The sequence below is a fragment of the Lepidothrix coronata genome, unplaced genomic scaffold (genome assembly GCF_001604755.1).
Source record: "Lepidothrix coronata isolate B3197 unplaced genomic scaffold, Lepidothrix_coronata-1.0 Scaffold268, whole genome shotgun sequence".
NCBI classification, from domain to species: Eukaryota; Metazoa; Chordata; class Aves; order Passeriformes; family Pipridae; genus Lepidothrix; species Lepidothrix coronata.
This window is the reverse complement of record NW_016690448.1, coordinates 314034-326248: the sequence shown is the minus strand read 5'-3', so window position 1 is coordinate 326248 and position 12215 is coordinate 314034. Positions and strand designations below refer to the sequence as shown.

Here is a 12215-nt window from a genome sequence, read left to right as displayed (position 1 = left end):
ATGAGAAAACAAATGCCCAATACATTGTTTTGGATAACTCCTTTATGGAAGAAGCACAAACTGAGTTTGGAAGCACAGATCCACTCTCAGTTCAGCCTTTGAAACACGGATTAAAGTGGTCTGTGCCACAGAGGCATTAGTCAGCTCTGCCCTGTTCCTGCTGCTTGAAGACATCTGCTTTGGATTTCCTTGGGACTACTGCAAAATTGCTTTCAGCTATAAATTTCCAGTCAGTTTTTTGTTTCATTGGGGGTTTTTTGTTCTTTTTTTTTTGTTCTTTTTTTTTTTTTTCCCCAGAAAATGAAAGACATAAGTGGCATCTCAGTGGCTGACAGGTCACTCCTGGGCCCAGCCAAGGCTGCGTGTGCTGCTCTGAAGAGGGACTGTGTCTGTCTAGAACAGAGCTTGTGGAGCTCTGGTTGGTGAAGGTGAATCCCATCACACATATTGCTGCTTCAGTTACCAAAGAAGAAACTAAACAGGCAGGTTATATCAACTTCAAATAAAATTTTCAAGCCATCTGCTGTCGGGGTGGTTAAATAAAGTACTTGGGCTGAGCTGTGCAGTTTGATGCACAGTTTGATGTATTTAGACTGAATAATCAGCAGAAACTAAGGCTGGGATTATGTGCCATTCATGAAAGGGAAGATTTGGAGCAGCTCAGTATCAACCCTGGGGCAAAGGAATGTCCCTGGAATAGAGAAGGATGATTCCAATCCCTTCTGTGACATATTTTCATGCCATAGCAGCATGAGTGGCTTAAAAGACCTCAAGTAAGTGCTGTGTATGTACAGGCACTGGTTTTTTCCCTTGTGCATGAATAGTGTCCCTTATCAGGTTTGAGGTTTTAGTTCTAGTTTCCTTAGTGGGCTCTCAGATTTCCCGTCTGACTTGGCAGTGGTGCCCTGGCTGGACTCCTGCCACCCCCTCTTTGGATCCACAGCCAAAACCCCAAGTGGCCCTTGTTTGGTTATGCCATCAATTAACCTTATTGCGAAGAGCAACCTCCCCAACACTCAGGGCCTTCCATACTTGGCTTTTCGGGTGACTTTTCTGTGTCCCGGTTAGTCTTTGGGGCATTTATGCCTCTGATGTTAATTCTGGGTTGTTGTTTTCTTTCCACTGGGCTGGCCAGAGCTGCCAGGTCTCAGAAATGGGAGCTCTGCAAACAGCACAAGCAATGCAAACAATGCAGGGAGAGGAACAAGTGACTGTGAGTCACAGCTCCTACACTCAGCTTCCACCTCCACTGCTCCCCCCGTTAACTCCTGCAAGGCTCAGGCCCAGCCCTCTGCAGAGCCCAGGAGTCACTGCCTGCAGTGCAGTGCTTTTGGCACCCATGGAAGAAAGGGGCTTAGATATTCAAATGCTGCTAATTAATTTACAGGCTGTAAATCAATAAATGATAATGATTAATTGGCTGTGATTTCCATTCTTAGCCAGTGATGACAGCAAGTTGCTCCCCTCCAGACCTCTGCCCTCCCAGCAATGCAGGTCACATGAACTGTCGTTCAAGGCAGAATTTATAGGAAAAATGAACAACAGAGGTCCTGCTGTCTCTGCAGCAAGGGAGAGCCACCTGCAAGGCAGCAGGACACAGCCAAAGGGAAGCCATTCCAGAAGAGAGGCTGCCTGTTTTGCCTCACAGACACAGCTACACATAACTCAGTAGAAAAAAAAAATGATGACAACAACAACAACAACAACAACAAAAAAAAAAAAAAAAAAAAAAAAACCAGCAAAAAGCACTGTCCTGCAGCCTGTACCCACATGCACCCCAGGCTGCTCAGACTGCCCTTGTGCTCTCTGGCACTTTGCAAGAAGAGGCTGAAGACCTAAAAGTAGCCCAGGCAGAGAGGATCTGCTACCTTGCCCCACCTCTGCCTGCACCCCAGCTGACTTCTCGTGCCCACCTGGGCATTTCCCCGGCCACCCCTTGGGGACAACACTCTCACTGTGAGAAAAACGTAGTACTTGGGTGACTAAATCGATTATCCCTTCTGCAAGTGCTAATCAGGGAACTGCTTATCTGTTGAACATCCCCAGCCAGAGGCAGGCAGCCAGGATTCTGAGTAACATCGCTGACTCACCAGCAGCCCCTGCCCTGCCCTGCTGTCCGGCCTCTCTGCAGCCTCCCAGCCCACCTCCCCTGCCCAGGGGAGAGCAGAGGGCTGTGCTCTGTGCCAGGGGGAGCTGCCCCTCAGCCCTGCCCCATCCACCCTGTGCCCGCGGGGCAGGGACAGCCAGGGCTGGGTCACTGCTCCTCGCTGGGGAGGACTGGGCTGCTCCCAGGGCAGTCCTGGCTTGGGACACCCACTCATTTATGGGAGCTGACTGCAAAACTGGCTCCATCCTTACTGCTTCGTCCACAGCCACCAAACCTTGTTCCCCTCCAGAGGCTGCTGTCCTGCAGGCACCACAGCTTTCTGCAGGATCCTAAAGGGAAATGGGGCTGCCAGTGCTGACTAATTGTGCCTGATGTGTGGCAAGGACTCAACCTCTATCCAAAAGCACCCTGGAGGGGCAGCAGGTCTGCTGCTGAGCCCCCTGGGTTGTGTTCCCTGCTCCAGCCCTCTGTCCTCCCCTCCATTGCAAAGAGGAGCTGCTCTCCAATGTCCCTAAGTATTGCTAAACAGCAGAAAGGTGCTGTCCCTCACAACATGCCAGGGTCCAGCTCCCTTTGGGGAGCCCCTCATCAGTTTTCCTGACCCAAGGGAGGGAGGAGGGCAGCCATCCTGCCAGTGGAACAATACAGGGAAGTCCCATTCAGCTGAGCTTTGGCCAAGGAGCAGATTGTTGGTCTGGGTGTTAAACTGGAAGCCTCAGGTTTAGCTCCTACCCTGGGGGACCTGGGGAACGGCCACTGCAAGGAAATTCAGCAAATGTGCCTTGAGGTGAGTGCAGAGCCCCCCCTTTGTGCCCAGTTTCACCCCTGGCCAGTGCAGAATGTGTTTGGTTGCAAACCTGGAGCGTGGGCTGCTGCCACACCCTGCAGGGGGGGAGCTGTGTGCCAGCAGACACTTGCTGGATAAGGATGCTCCAAATGGAGCCTCCTCGTTATCTGGCTCAAAAGGAACTTTCCAAGTCTGTAAGCTATCAGTTGCTGCTTTGAAGTCTTCTGCACGTGCCGTGGATAACACACCCCCCAACGTGATGGACCAAACAAGTGCTTCCATCCGTGCCTGGGGAGCCAGACCCCTCCACGGCGGGAATCAGCAGCGTCAGGAGAATGTATCTGTAAAATAATTCTCCCCTGAAGGTCTGACCTCCCACCTTCTCAGGACTACAGGGATTTTTTTTTTTTTTTTTTTTATGCCTACACTATGAACAGTCAAGACTAGACACCATTTCCCCTTGGTCTGCATCCTGTTTTTTGAGAACAATAGCTGCATTTTTGACAGAGTGCCAGCCCATAATTCATGCTTGCCTGCACCCTTTGGAGCACAGATTTGGCTGATCCTATAATAATTTAGTGCACTGAAATGACTGTTCCAATTAGAGCAGGTTTGGTTTTTTTCTCCTAGTCAATAATATTATTTCTAAAAATTTAAATGTTTAGAAATAATAAACAAGGAAGGGAGGCCTCACCTCTTGATGAAATATGGGTGCACAACTTCCCTTGACTTAATCTCCAGTCCACTCAAATATGATACAGTTCAAAAGTTCAGCTTGGGATCAAACCTTGCTGAGTTTATGTCCTGTTTAGGACAGGCAGCTTGAAACAGAGAGAGGAATCCAGTGTGAAACAAGAGGAATCCAGTGTAAAACAGAGGGAGAGAGAAAGGCACTGGTCAACATGGAGTAAACAAAACAGCTGGGGAAAAATGCATTAAATAATGCACATTTTGTATAAAGCCTCACTTCTGATGGTGTCTCCAGCTTTCACCCAGATTGGCCTCTGAGCACAGCCCAAAAAGCTGCTGGATGCACTGAACCTGCTGAGCATCCCCTGTTGCCATCACCAGTCCCATACGTGTTGTTGGCACCCTTTGTAGAGGAAAATGTGAGCACCACCCACAGCAGTGCCCTCACTGATGGGACACAAACTATCCCACCAAAGGGCTGCTCCCAGGCAGGAACTTGGATGTGCCGGTTAAACTGTTCTGGGACAATTTTCCTCCATTCATGGAGCCAGAAGGACTCAGGCACTCAGGCTGATCCGAAAACCCTCCAGGATAATAAGAGTTGTCTCTGAAGGCCTGGATAATTTGCATTCCAACATGTGTCATTCCAAGCTGACAGGAGAGTGTCCCTGCAGAAAGGCTCCTCCAGGACACAGACACTGCTGGGCTCCTCGGGGCCAGGGCTGATCCCAACATCCATTTACACCTCTGCCAGCACTGAGATTGTAAAAACCCACCCAGCACTTGACTTACATTTTCTCTATGTTTCTTCTTTCTTCCCTGCTGACTCAGAATGTTTAAAACACCCCTCTGTCTTTACGTGCTTTAACTCTCCCCCTTCTGCTGTGAACCAGTTCTCACAACCTTTCTGCCTGTTTTTCACACCTTTCCCAGTCGCTGCTGGACCTCCCCCTGAACTCTCTCACGGCATCTGGGTGGAAAACTTTGCCAGGTTTTGTAACCTCACTCCTGAGACCAGGGGTGTTGAGGGGCACACCTGGGAGCTCTGCAAAGCAAGGCAGCAGAAGGCAGAGAGGAGCAGCTGCCACGGGGTCCTGGCTCATGACCTAATGAATTAGCCCCTGTCAGCATGCAAATGTTGCTGGACGTCGTCTCAGCCCCGTCCCTTTTGTCAAGGAAAACATGAACACAATTTAAAACTGCTTTTAAACATGATTTGAACTGCTTCACAAACAAAGAGAGATGCAGACAGTTGTGAGGGCTTGGCTGGTGAACGGGCTGTAAGTTGACCTCATTCATTTACAGCTGAGACATCTTCAAAAACTGCACTGGTTTAACCAGAAGAATAACTGCCATTCCTTCCCCATGTGCACAGCAGGTTGTGTCTTTCTTTCAGATTCGTGGGGTATCTGAAAAAATGCAGTGGAAAAGCAAGGACTTTTGAATGTTTGTATGGAAAATTTAGCCTTTGTTATCTGAATAAAGGGTTATTCTTCTTGGAGGAGGGAAGTCAGGGAGACCTGCTCATTTTATTTCATCAATATAAAGCAAGATCTTCCTTTGAGATAAGCCTTTATTCCCATAACAACTCTTGCACAAGAGCAAGATCCCAATGAGCAAGTTGTGAAATAAGTTGTGGTAAGGAAAAAGCAGGGTCTGGGTGCTGAGAGGCACTGCCAAGGCCACACCTCAGATCCTGGGGTCACTTCTAGGCTCCTCACTCCAAGAAGGACATCGAGGGGCTGGAGTGTGTCCAGGGAAGGGAATGGAGCTGGGGAAGGGTCTGGAGCACCACCATTTTATTTGATGTTCTTCCTGTGCCCCAGCACTAGTTGATGTGTTAAAACATGAGGAGATTTGTATAGTTTCAACAGCCCAATATTTTATGTCTGTATTACCTTGGTTTATTTTGCTTTGTTTTGTTTTAGTGATGACTGGGAGGGTTGTTATTTAGCATTAACTGATTGAAACATTTCCTTATCCTCTCTAGAACAGAGATAGTAAAAGCAAACTGAATGTTTATTTTATTGTATGAGCATGTGCTTTCTGCTGTAGGAATATCTGAATTCAAACTGGAGCTCTGGCCTTACAAAGGAAACATTTCCCAACTTCATATTTTTCAGAATTTTCTTGGAAAATTTTGAACATATTAACTTTAATTTTGAGCTATAAATTGGAGGGGAGGGAAAAAAGAAGGAGGAAACCTTGTGGAATCTCCTCCTCTGGAAAGATTTAAAACCCACGAAGCCATGGTCCTGTGCAACGTGCCCTGAGTGAACCTGCTCTAGCTGGGGGCTGGACTAGATCATCTCCAGAGGGACATTCCAACCCCAGCCACTCTGTGATTCTGTAATTTCTATTCCAAATTCCTGATTTAGCTCTCCTCATTCCCCTTCTGTTCACCTTGTGCCATATCTCCAGCCCAGCTGCCTGTCCCAAACCTTCTTCTCTTTGGTGGGCTTCCTACCTGAGAATGGAGTTCTCTGCTTCTCTGGTCTTCAGGACCCAGGACTCCCTTCTCCAGTCCATTTTCTGGGGAAGCCAGGAACAGTAGAGAGGAATTTCTCCTGCAGTCACCTTCCAGAATGTTTCTTCAAAGAGTCTGTGGCTCAGGAACTGGAAAATCATAGAATCCAGAATGGTTTAGGTTGGAAGAGACCTTAAAGATCACCTGACTTCAGTCCCCTGCCACGGGCAGGGACACCTTCCACTATTTCAGGCTGTTCCAAGCCCCATCCAACCTGCCCTTGGACACTTCCAGAGATGGGGCAGCCACAGCTTCTCTGGGCAACCTGTGCCAGGGCCTCCCCACCCTCACAGGGGAGAGTTTCTTCCTCACAACTAATCTAAACCTCCCCTCTTTTAGTGTAAAACCATTCCCCCTTCCCCTGCCCCTGTCCCCCCGTGTGAAAAGCCACTCTTCCTCTCTTTTTCCAGCCCCCTTTCAGTACAGAAAGGCTGCAGTCAGGTCTCCCATATGCGTGTCTCTGACGCCACGACTGCTGGGAATGGACAGGAGGAGGAGATGTGTGGACCTGCCCTGGCTCTGCAGCACAGCAGAGCAGCCACGAGCAGCAGCCCGGGGGAAAAGTGACTGTCCCAGTGTTGCAGCACTGCTCCCTCCTATTTGCCAAGGTTTTGTTTAATATCATGTTGCACCAGCCTCCAAATGTCTTTGCTCGTCAAAGAACGTTGCACAGCTCTCCTCAGGAAGTTCTTCCATGCTTTTCCCATCTCTTTTCCCTCCCATTTCAGTTTCCCTCCGTTTCCCTGGTCACTTGGTCCTTCCGTCTGTCGCCCCTCATGAGCTGGGGTCCTCCTCTGTTTACATTCATCACACGTTATTTCGAATAATAGAATGTGGAGCTCCCATTTCTCCCTGTTCTCCCTCTCTTTGTGAATTTATTCATATTTTCTTTCCCCCAACCTGCTCGTCCCATCCATGATACCAGGACTGGCCAGAGCAGGCTTGTGTCACTTCTTGGTTGCTTGTGCTGCTGACAGAGAAATCCAAATGAGCCATGCTGCACTTTACTCCTGAGCTTTATTCCTCAAGAAAGCAGTTTCTGCTCCCAGGGAAGTCCAGGGAAGTCTAATTAGTCCCAGATGTTTAGTAATAACAAGCACTTCCTTTCGGTGGAGCCAAACAAAAGCAGTGTTAAAAACGTTAATTAAGTGGCTTTTGGCTCTGTCACCAGGTTATTAACTAACTGCAGTCATGGCAGCCAAGCTAATCCTGGCTCTCAGGAGGAGACAGAGCCTTGCCATGCTCCTCACTGTGGCACACCAGCCCTCGGCTGGGCACAGCTCAGGGGCTCTCACACCACCTTCAGCACTGGGCTTCCAGCTAATCCCTGGGAGTGCTGCTGGTGCAAACCTCCCACGGGATTAATGGTGCTGCCCACGGGCTTCTGCACTGTGGGATCAGGCCCCACTGCTGCTGATGGTTCGTGCAAATTCACAGAATCACAGAAATCCCACAATGGTTTGGGCTGGGAGGGACCTTAAAGCTCACCCCATTCACCCCCCTGCCATGGGCAGGGACACCTTCCACCAGCCCAGGCTGCTCCAAACCCCATCCAGCCTGGCCTCGGACACTGCCAGGGGTGGGGCAGCCACAGCTGCTCTGGGCAACCCGTGCCAAATTCTTGCCCACATCCCCAGTAGATCTCCTTATTCTCCACTGGCTGCACTCTGAGATGTGGAGCAGCTGTCCCTGCTTCAGGACCAGGAGGCAAAGGTCTGAGGTGGAGTCTGAACACCATGGAAAAATAGGAAGACGTTTGTTTTCATCTGTGGAGCTTTCCAAGCTGGTGCTTTAATATATCCACAGCCTTGTGCTTTTTGCAAAATTCGAAGGTGTTTTTATTGTACAAAATTCCACAATGAAAATCACCATCCAGCTTCTTACATACTGCTTAAAAACTAAAATTTTACACCTTTTTGTAGTGTGTTAATTTTGACATTCACCAGCTGGAAGAAACAGAAATGGAGCAGCAATTTGACTCTGAGTTATTCACCTGGGCAGGTTTCAGTCTGACCTCTGTTTCTCTCCTGTGCCTGAATGTACAGTTCCTGGCATTAACAGAAAACCTGATTTGGCTCCTTTTCAAAGCCACTGAACCCCGTTAGCAGGTCGGGCTCCCGCTCACTGTCGTGTTCCCTTTAAAAGGGTGAATTTTCTGTCAGTGCAGGGCATAACATTGATCAGTGTCAGCAATGAACAGCTTAGCCATGTTAAACCCATCCCAGAATGAGGGGCTGCATAACATTTCTTGCAGCCCATCCTGTAGACAACAATATATTTTTGTGGAAAGACAGTGGACATCTGGTCTGAATAATGGCCAGGACTATGTTCCCTATGCCTTATTTCACACTGGCATCTTCAAAACACCTTTTTGCAGTCTAACCTCCTGTGACCTTTAAAAATAGATATATTATTCTTCTGCACTGAAATGCAACCGCATGCAGTGAGTTCCCAACAGTTTTCCCTCAGAAATGCAAACATTTCAGTCAGTCCAATGTCAGCTGGTTGAAATTCATTCTCCAGGGCCTTTCTGTTTAAATGTGTTGGCCCCAGAGAGGAATTTCTTCACATTAAACCCAGTTAAATATGTATTGCAGGCGAGGGCCGAGTTTCTCCTCTTTGAGTGGAACTGTGGACCTGCAAGACACGGCAAATCCTCCTTCCAGTCCCCGCAGCCCAGACCACCACGGGGGGCACTTCAAAAGCACCTTAAAATCCACAGTTACAAATCAAAGGCGAGAATTTCACCCTTCGTCTCTACACGCTGTCGGTGCAGCACCTGATCCTCTCAGTCCTCAGGGCATTTTGTGTCCCCTTGGCTTTGAACTGAGGGCTGAAGTTCTGCCTGCGGAAGCAGAAGAACGACCCCACGCCGATGACGAGCACGGACAGAACCAACACGAACGTTAATATGATGAGGAAGTTGATCTTCTTCAGGTCCTCTTTTTCACAGTCTTCTGGCCTGATGTTCCCGACGTGCATCTCCTCCTGGTACCCGAAGTTCTGGGTGTACTGGCACGTCAAGTGCTCCACGTTGGGGATCTGGACGTTTTTGTTCTGGATCATGGATGAAAGCCAGATGTTTCCACAGCAGTTGAGTGGGTTCCCAGTGAGATACAAGTTTTTAAGTGAGTTTTCTAATGCTAAAATATTGCTGTTCTGTAATGTGCTGAACCTATTGTTCCGTAGGTCCAGAACTTCCAGTGGAGAGTCGCTCCCCCACTTTGGCAGCCAGTTCAGCTGGTTTTCAGAGAGGTTTAAATGTTTAAGGTGACTAAAACAAGGCAAGTCGATATTTAAATCTATCAGCCTGTTACCATGTAAATACAAATACTCCAGAGACTTTTCCAGACCTGATAATGCTTTCAGTTCTATTTTCAGCCCAGGGTTCAGGGAGAGGTCCAAGACAACCAGAGGAGTCTTGTACAGGGTGTATGCTGGGAGGATGCTCAGCATGTTGTCAGCCAGGTACAGGCACTGAAGGGCAGGAGAATCCACAAAGGACACACAGCCACTTTCCTCCCCTGCAAGCCTTTGCTTAGCTAATCCTGAGTACATGCTGCAAAGGCTGATATTGTTGCTCTGCAGATTGAGCAGCCTGAGGCTGGGAAGGCTTGAGAAGATGTCAAACTGCAGGGTTTGAAGGTGGTTGTTTTGAATGTAGAGCTCCTTCAGATTTGACAACACCCCAGCATCGAGGAGAAGGTTCTGCAGGACATTGTAGCTCAAGTCCAGGATGGTGAGGGAGGTCAATGCACTGTCATAAGTCACTGCAAATGCCTGAAGACAATTTTTACTGAGGTTAAGGGTGTGAAGGGACAACATGGATTCAAAGAACTCATCCGGAATGGATTGGATTTCATTATAACTTAAGTCTAAATATACAAGGTGGGATAAATAAAGAGAACTTTTGTTTCTACTTTGCTTCTGATCAAGAAGATGGAAAGAAGCATCCAGCCATTCGTTTTCCACGTAGTCCATTTTATTAGGAGGGGATTCAGCAGTGAGCTGGATTAAATTCTTTGATAAATTCAGAGTTACCAGCTTATTTACCTGAGGGAACACTGGGAAGTGAAGCAGTTTGTTTTCACTCAGATCCAAACATCTTAAGCTATACTCATCATCTGACTTTGTGGTGTAGAAGGTCTCAATGCTGTTCCTGCTAAGGTCAAGTATCTCCAGCTGCCTGAGGTTGAAATCAGAGATGCAAGTAATTGAATTCATTGAGAGATTGAGTTTGGAAAGGTTCACTAGAGTCTCAAAAGCACCTTCTTGTATCTCCATGATGATATTACTCTGAAGATCTATCTCCACGAGGCTGGGAGAGCCCTGGAACATCCTGTGTGATATGACTATGATGCTGTTGTCTGCCAGGGACAGGTAGCGCAGCGCTGGAGCCTGCTGGATGAAATGCTCAGCCATCCCATTGTACAGGCTGTTGTGGGACAAGTCCAGCACTTCCACCCTGGGCAAGAGTCCAATCCCCTCCGTGCCGTTCTGAGCCAGTTCATACAAGTGATTGTTGGCTAAATTTATTTCCAGCAGGCTCTTCAGGTGTGCAAAGGCTCCGGGCGCGATGGAGCTGATCTGGTTGGAGCTCAGATCCAGGCACTGCAGGGAGCTGTAGGGCGACAGCGACGTCTCAGGGATGCTCTGAATCAGGTTTCCAGACAGATCTATTTTGTTTACATGTGGGTGGAGCCCGTGAGGGATCTGGTGGAGGTCTCTGTTGTGGCAAAATGCCTGAGAGTTCGCCTGCCAGAAACAGAGAGAGAAGGGGTTGTCGCATGACCAGTGAAAAATGTCTTTGCATTAAATGTAAGAAAAATAACACTCAGCATCCAGGCAGATGCTGCACCTGAAACACTGCTCACACCACTTTTTCTGAGCGTCCAGACAGCAACAACCCTAATTGCTAACCCTGATTAGCTGCTCTGCAGCTAAGAGCACCCATTTCATTTTAAAGAGATTTCTGACTTAGACCATATGGTCTAAGACCACTTTCTTATCTACCATATGTAGATAAAAGGAGACTTTTATCTACATATGGTCTCCTTTTTGTGCCTTTCTCCTGGACTCATTTTAATAGTTCCAAGGGAAGGAGTTTTTGCTCAGTTTTCTCTGCAATCAAGCACCATTTCCTCACTTTTGTGCTGATGTTTAATTTTCTCACTTTCATCACTGTATTAGAGTTTACAAACTCTACCTGCAATAGTAATTAACAGCTTCTCTCTGCTGGCAGCAGGGGTCCCAAAGCAAGGAGGTGTAAAAACATATAAGGATCCAATAGCACAAAACCCCTCTCTCCTTCATAGTCACCCCCTCCAATGTTTGATGGTGCCTTTCTTTAGCCATGGCTTAGTTCAGCAAGGCATCTTTAACCAAACTGGGTCCTTCACCAACTGAAACATTAATTGCAGCTACCACTGAGTCTGTGTCCAGAGCAAAATCTGGAGTGTGTGTTCATAAGGGATATTGGAAACATGAATTTGACCGTCCTTGCATAAATGTCAAGCTCTATTTTGTTATTAAGGAGAACATACAGCAGCAGGAGGAAGTGGAATGTGAAAGGCTTAGGCAGCATTTAATTTACTGGAGGAAAACTCATGTTATTAATGTATTTGGGTGTCTGGGTCGTGTACTGTTGGTAGAAAGATCAGGAAAGAAAAAGAAAGAGAGAAAAAAAAGAGAAAAAGGAAGACAGGAAAAAAGAAAGAAGGAAATCTGTTGAACCTTGACTTCTGTGGAGAAGCAGAATCCAAATTCCATGACGCAAAGCTTTTCGGACATTAAACAAACATTAAAACTCAAAATATTAAACCCCATCTGTTTCATATGAACTTCGAGGAGAATGGAGTGGCAGATCTGTTTGGGAGAAGTGGGACACTAGTCAGCATTTTGTGAATCTCTTTTGCATCATCCGAGTTTTGGAGACCACACAAAAATGTGCCAGAGAAGTGCAAGTCCTCATCCAAACTCTAGATGTACACAAGCTGCTCCACAGTCCTTCCCATGATACATCCTTCCCAAAGATCCCAAGTAAACTGACTATCAAAACCTGAACCCCTTCCTGTTTTCCCCTCGAACTCACTCAAATCTTCTCC

General features: G+C 47.6%; 1 protein-coding gene across 1 annotated transcript in view; it reads right to left on the bottom strand.

The window, feature by feature from the left end:
* Positions 1–7936: 7936 nt before the first annotated feature.
* The window catches only part of LOC108507761 (leucine-rich repeat-containing protein 32-like), a 17524-nt gene continuing 13245 nt past the window's right edge, over positions 7937–12215 (bottom strand). Inside the window, exon 2 of the mRNA XM_017835985.1 lies at positions 7937–10866. Within this exon, the coding sequence (XP_017691474.1) occupies positions 8869–10866 (1998 nt within the window). The 3' untranslated portion in view covers positions 7937–8868. The remainder of the gene's footprint in view (positions 10867–12215) is intronic.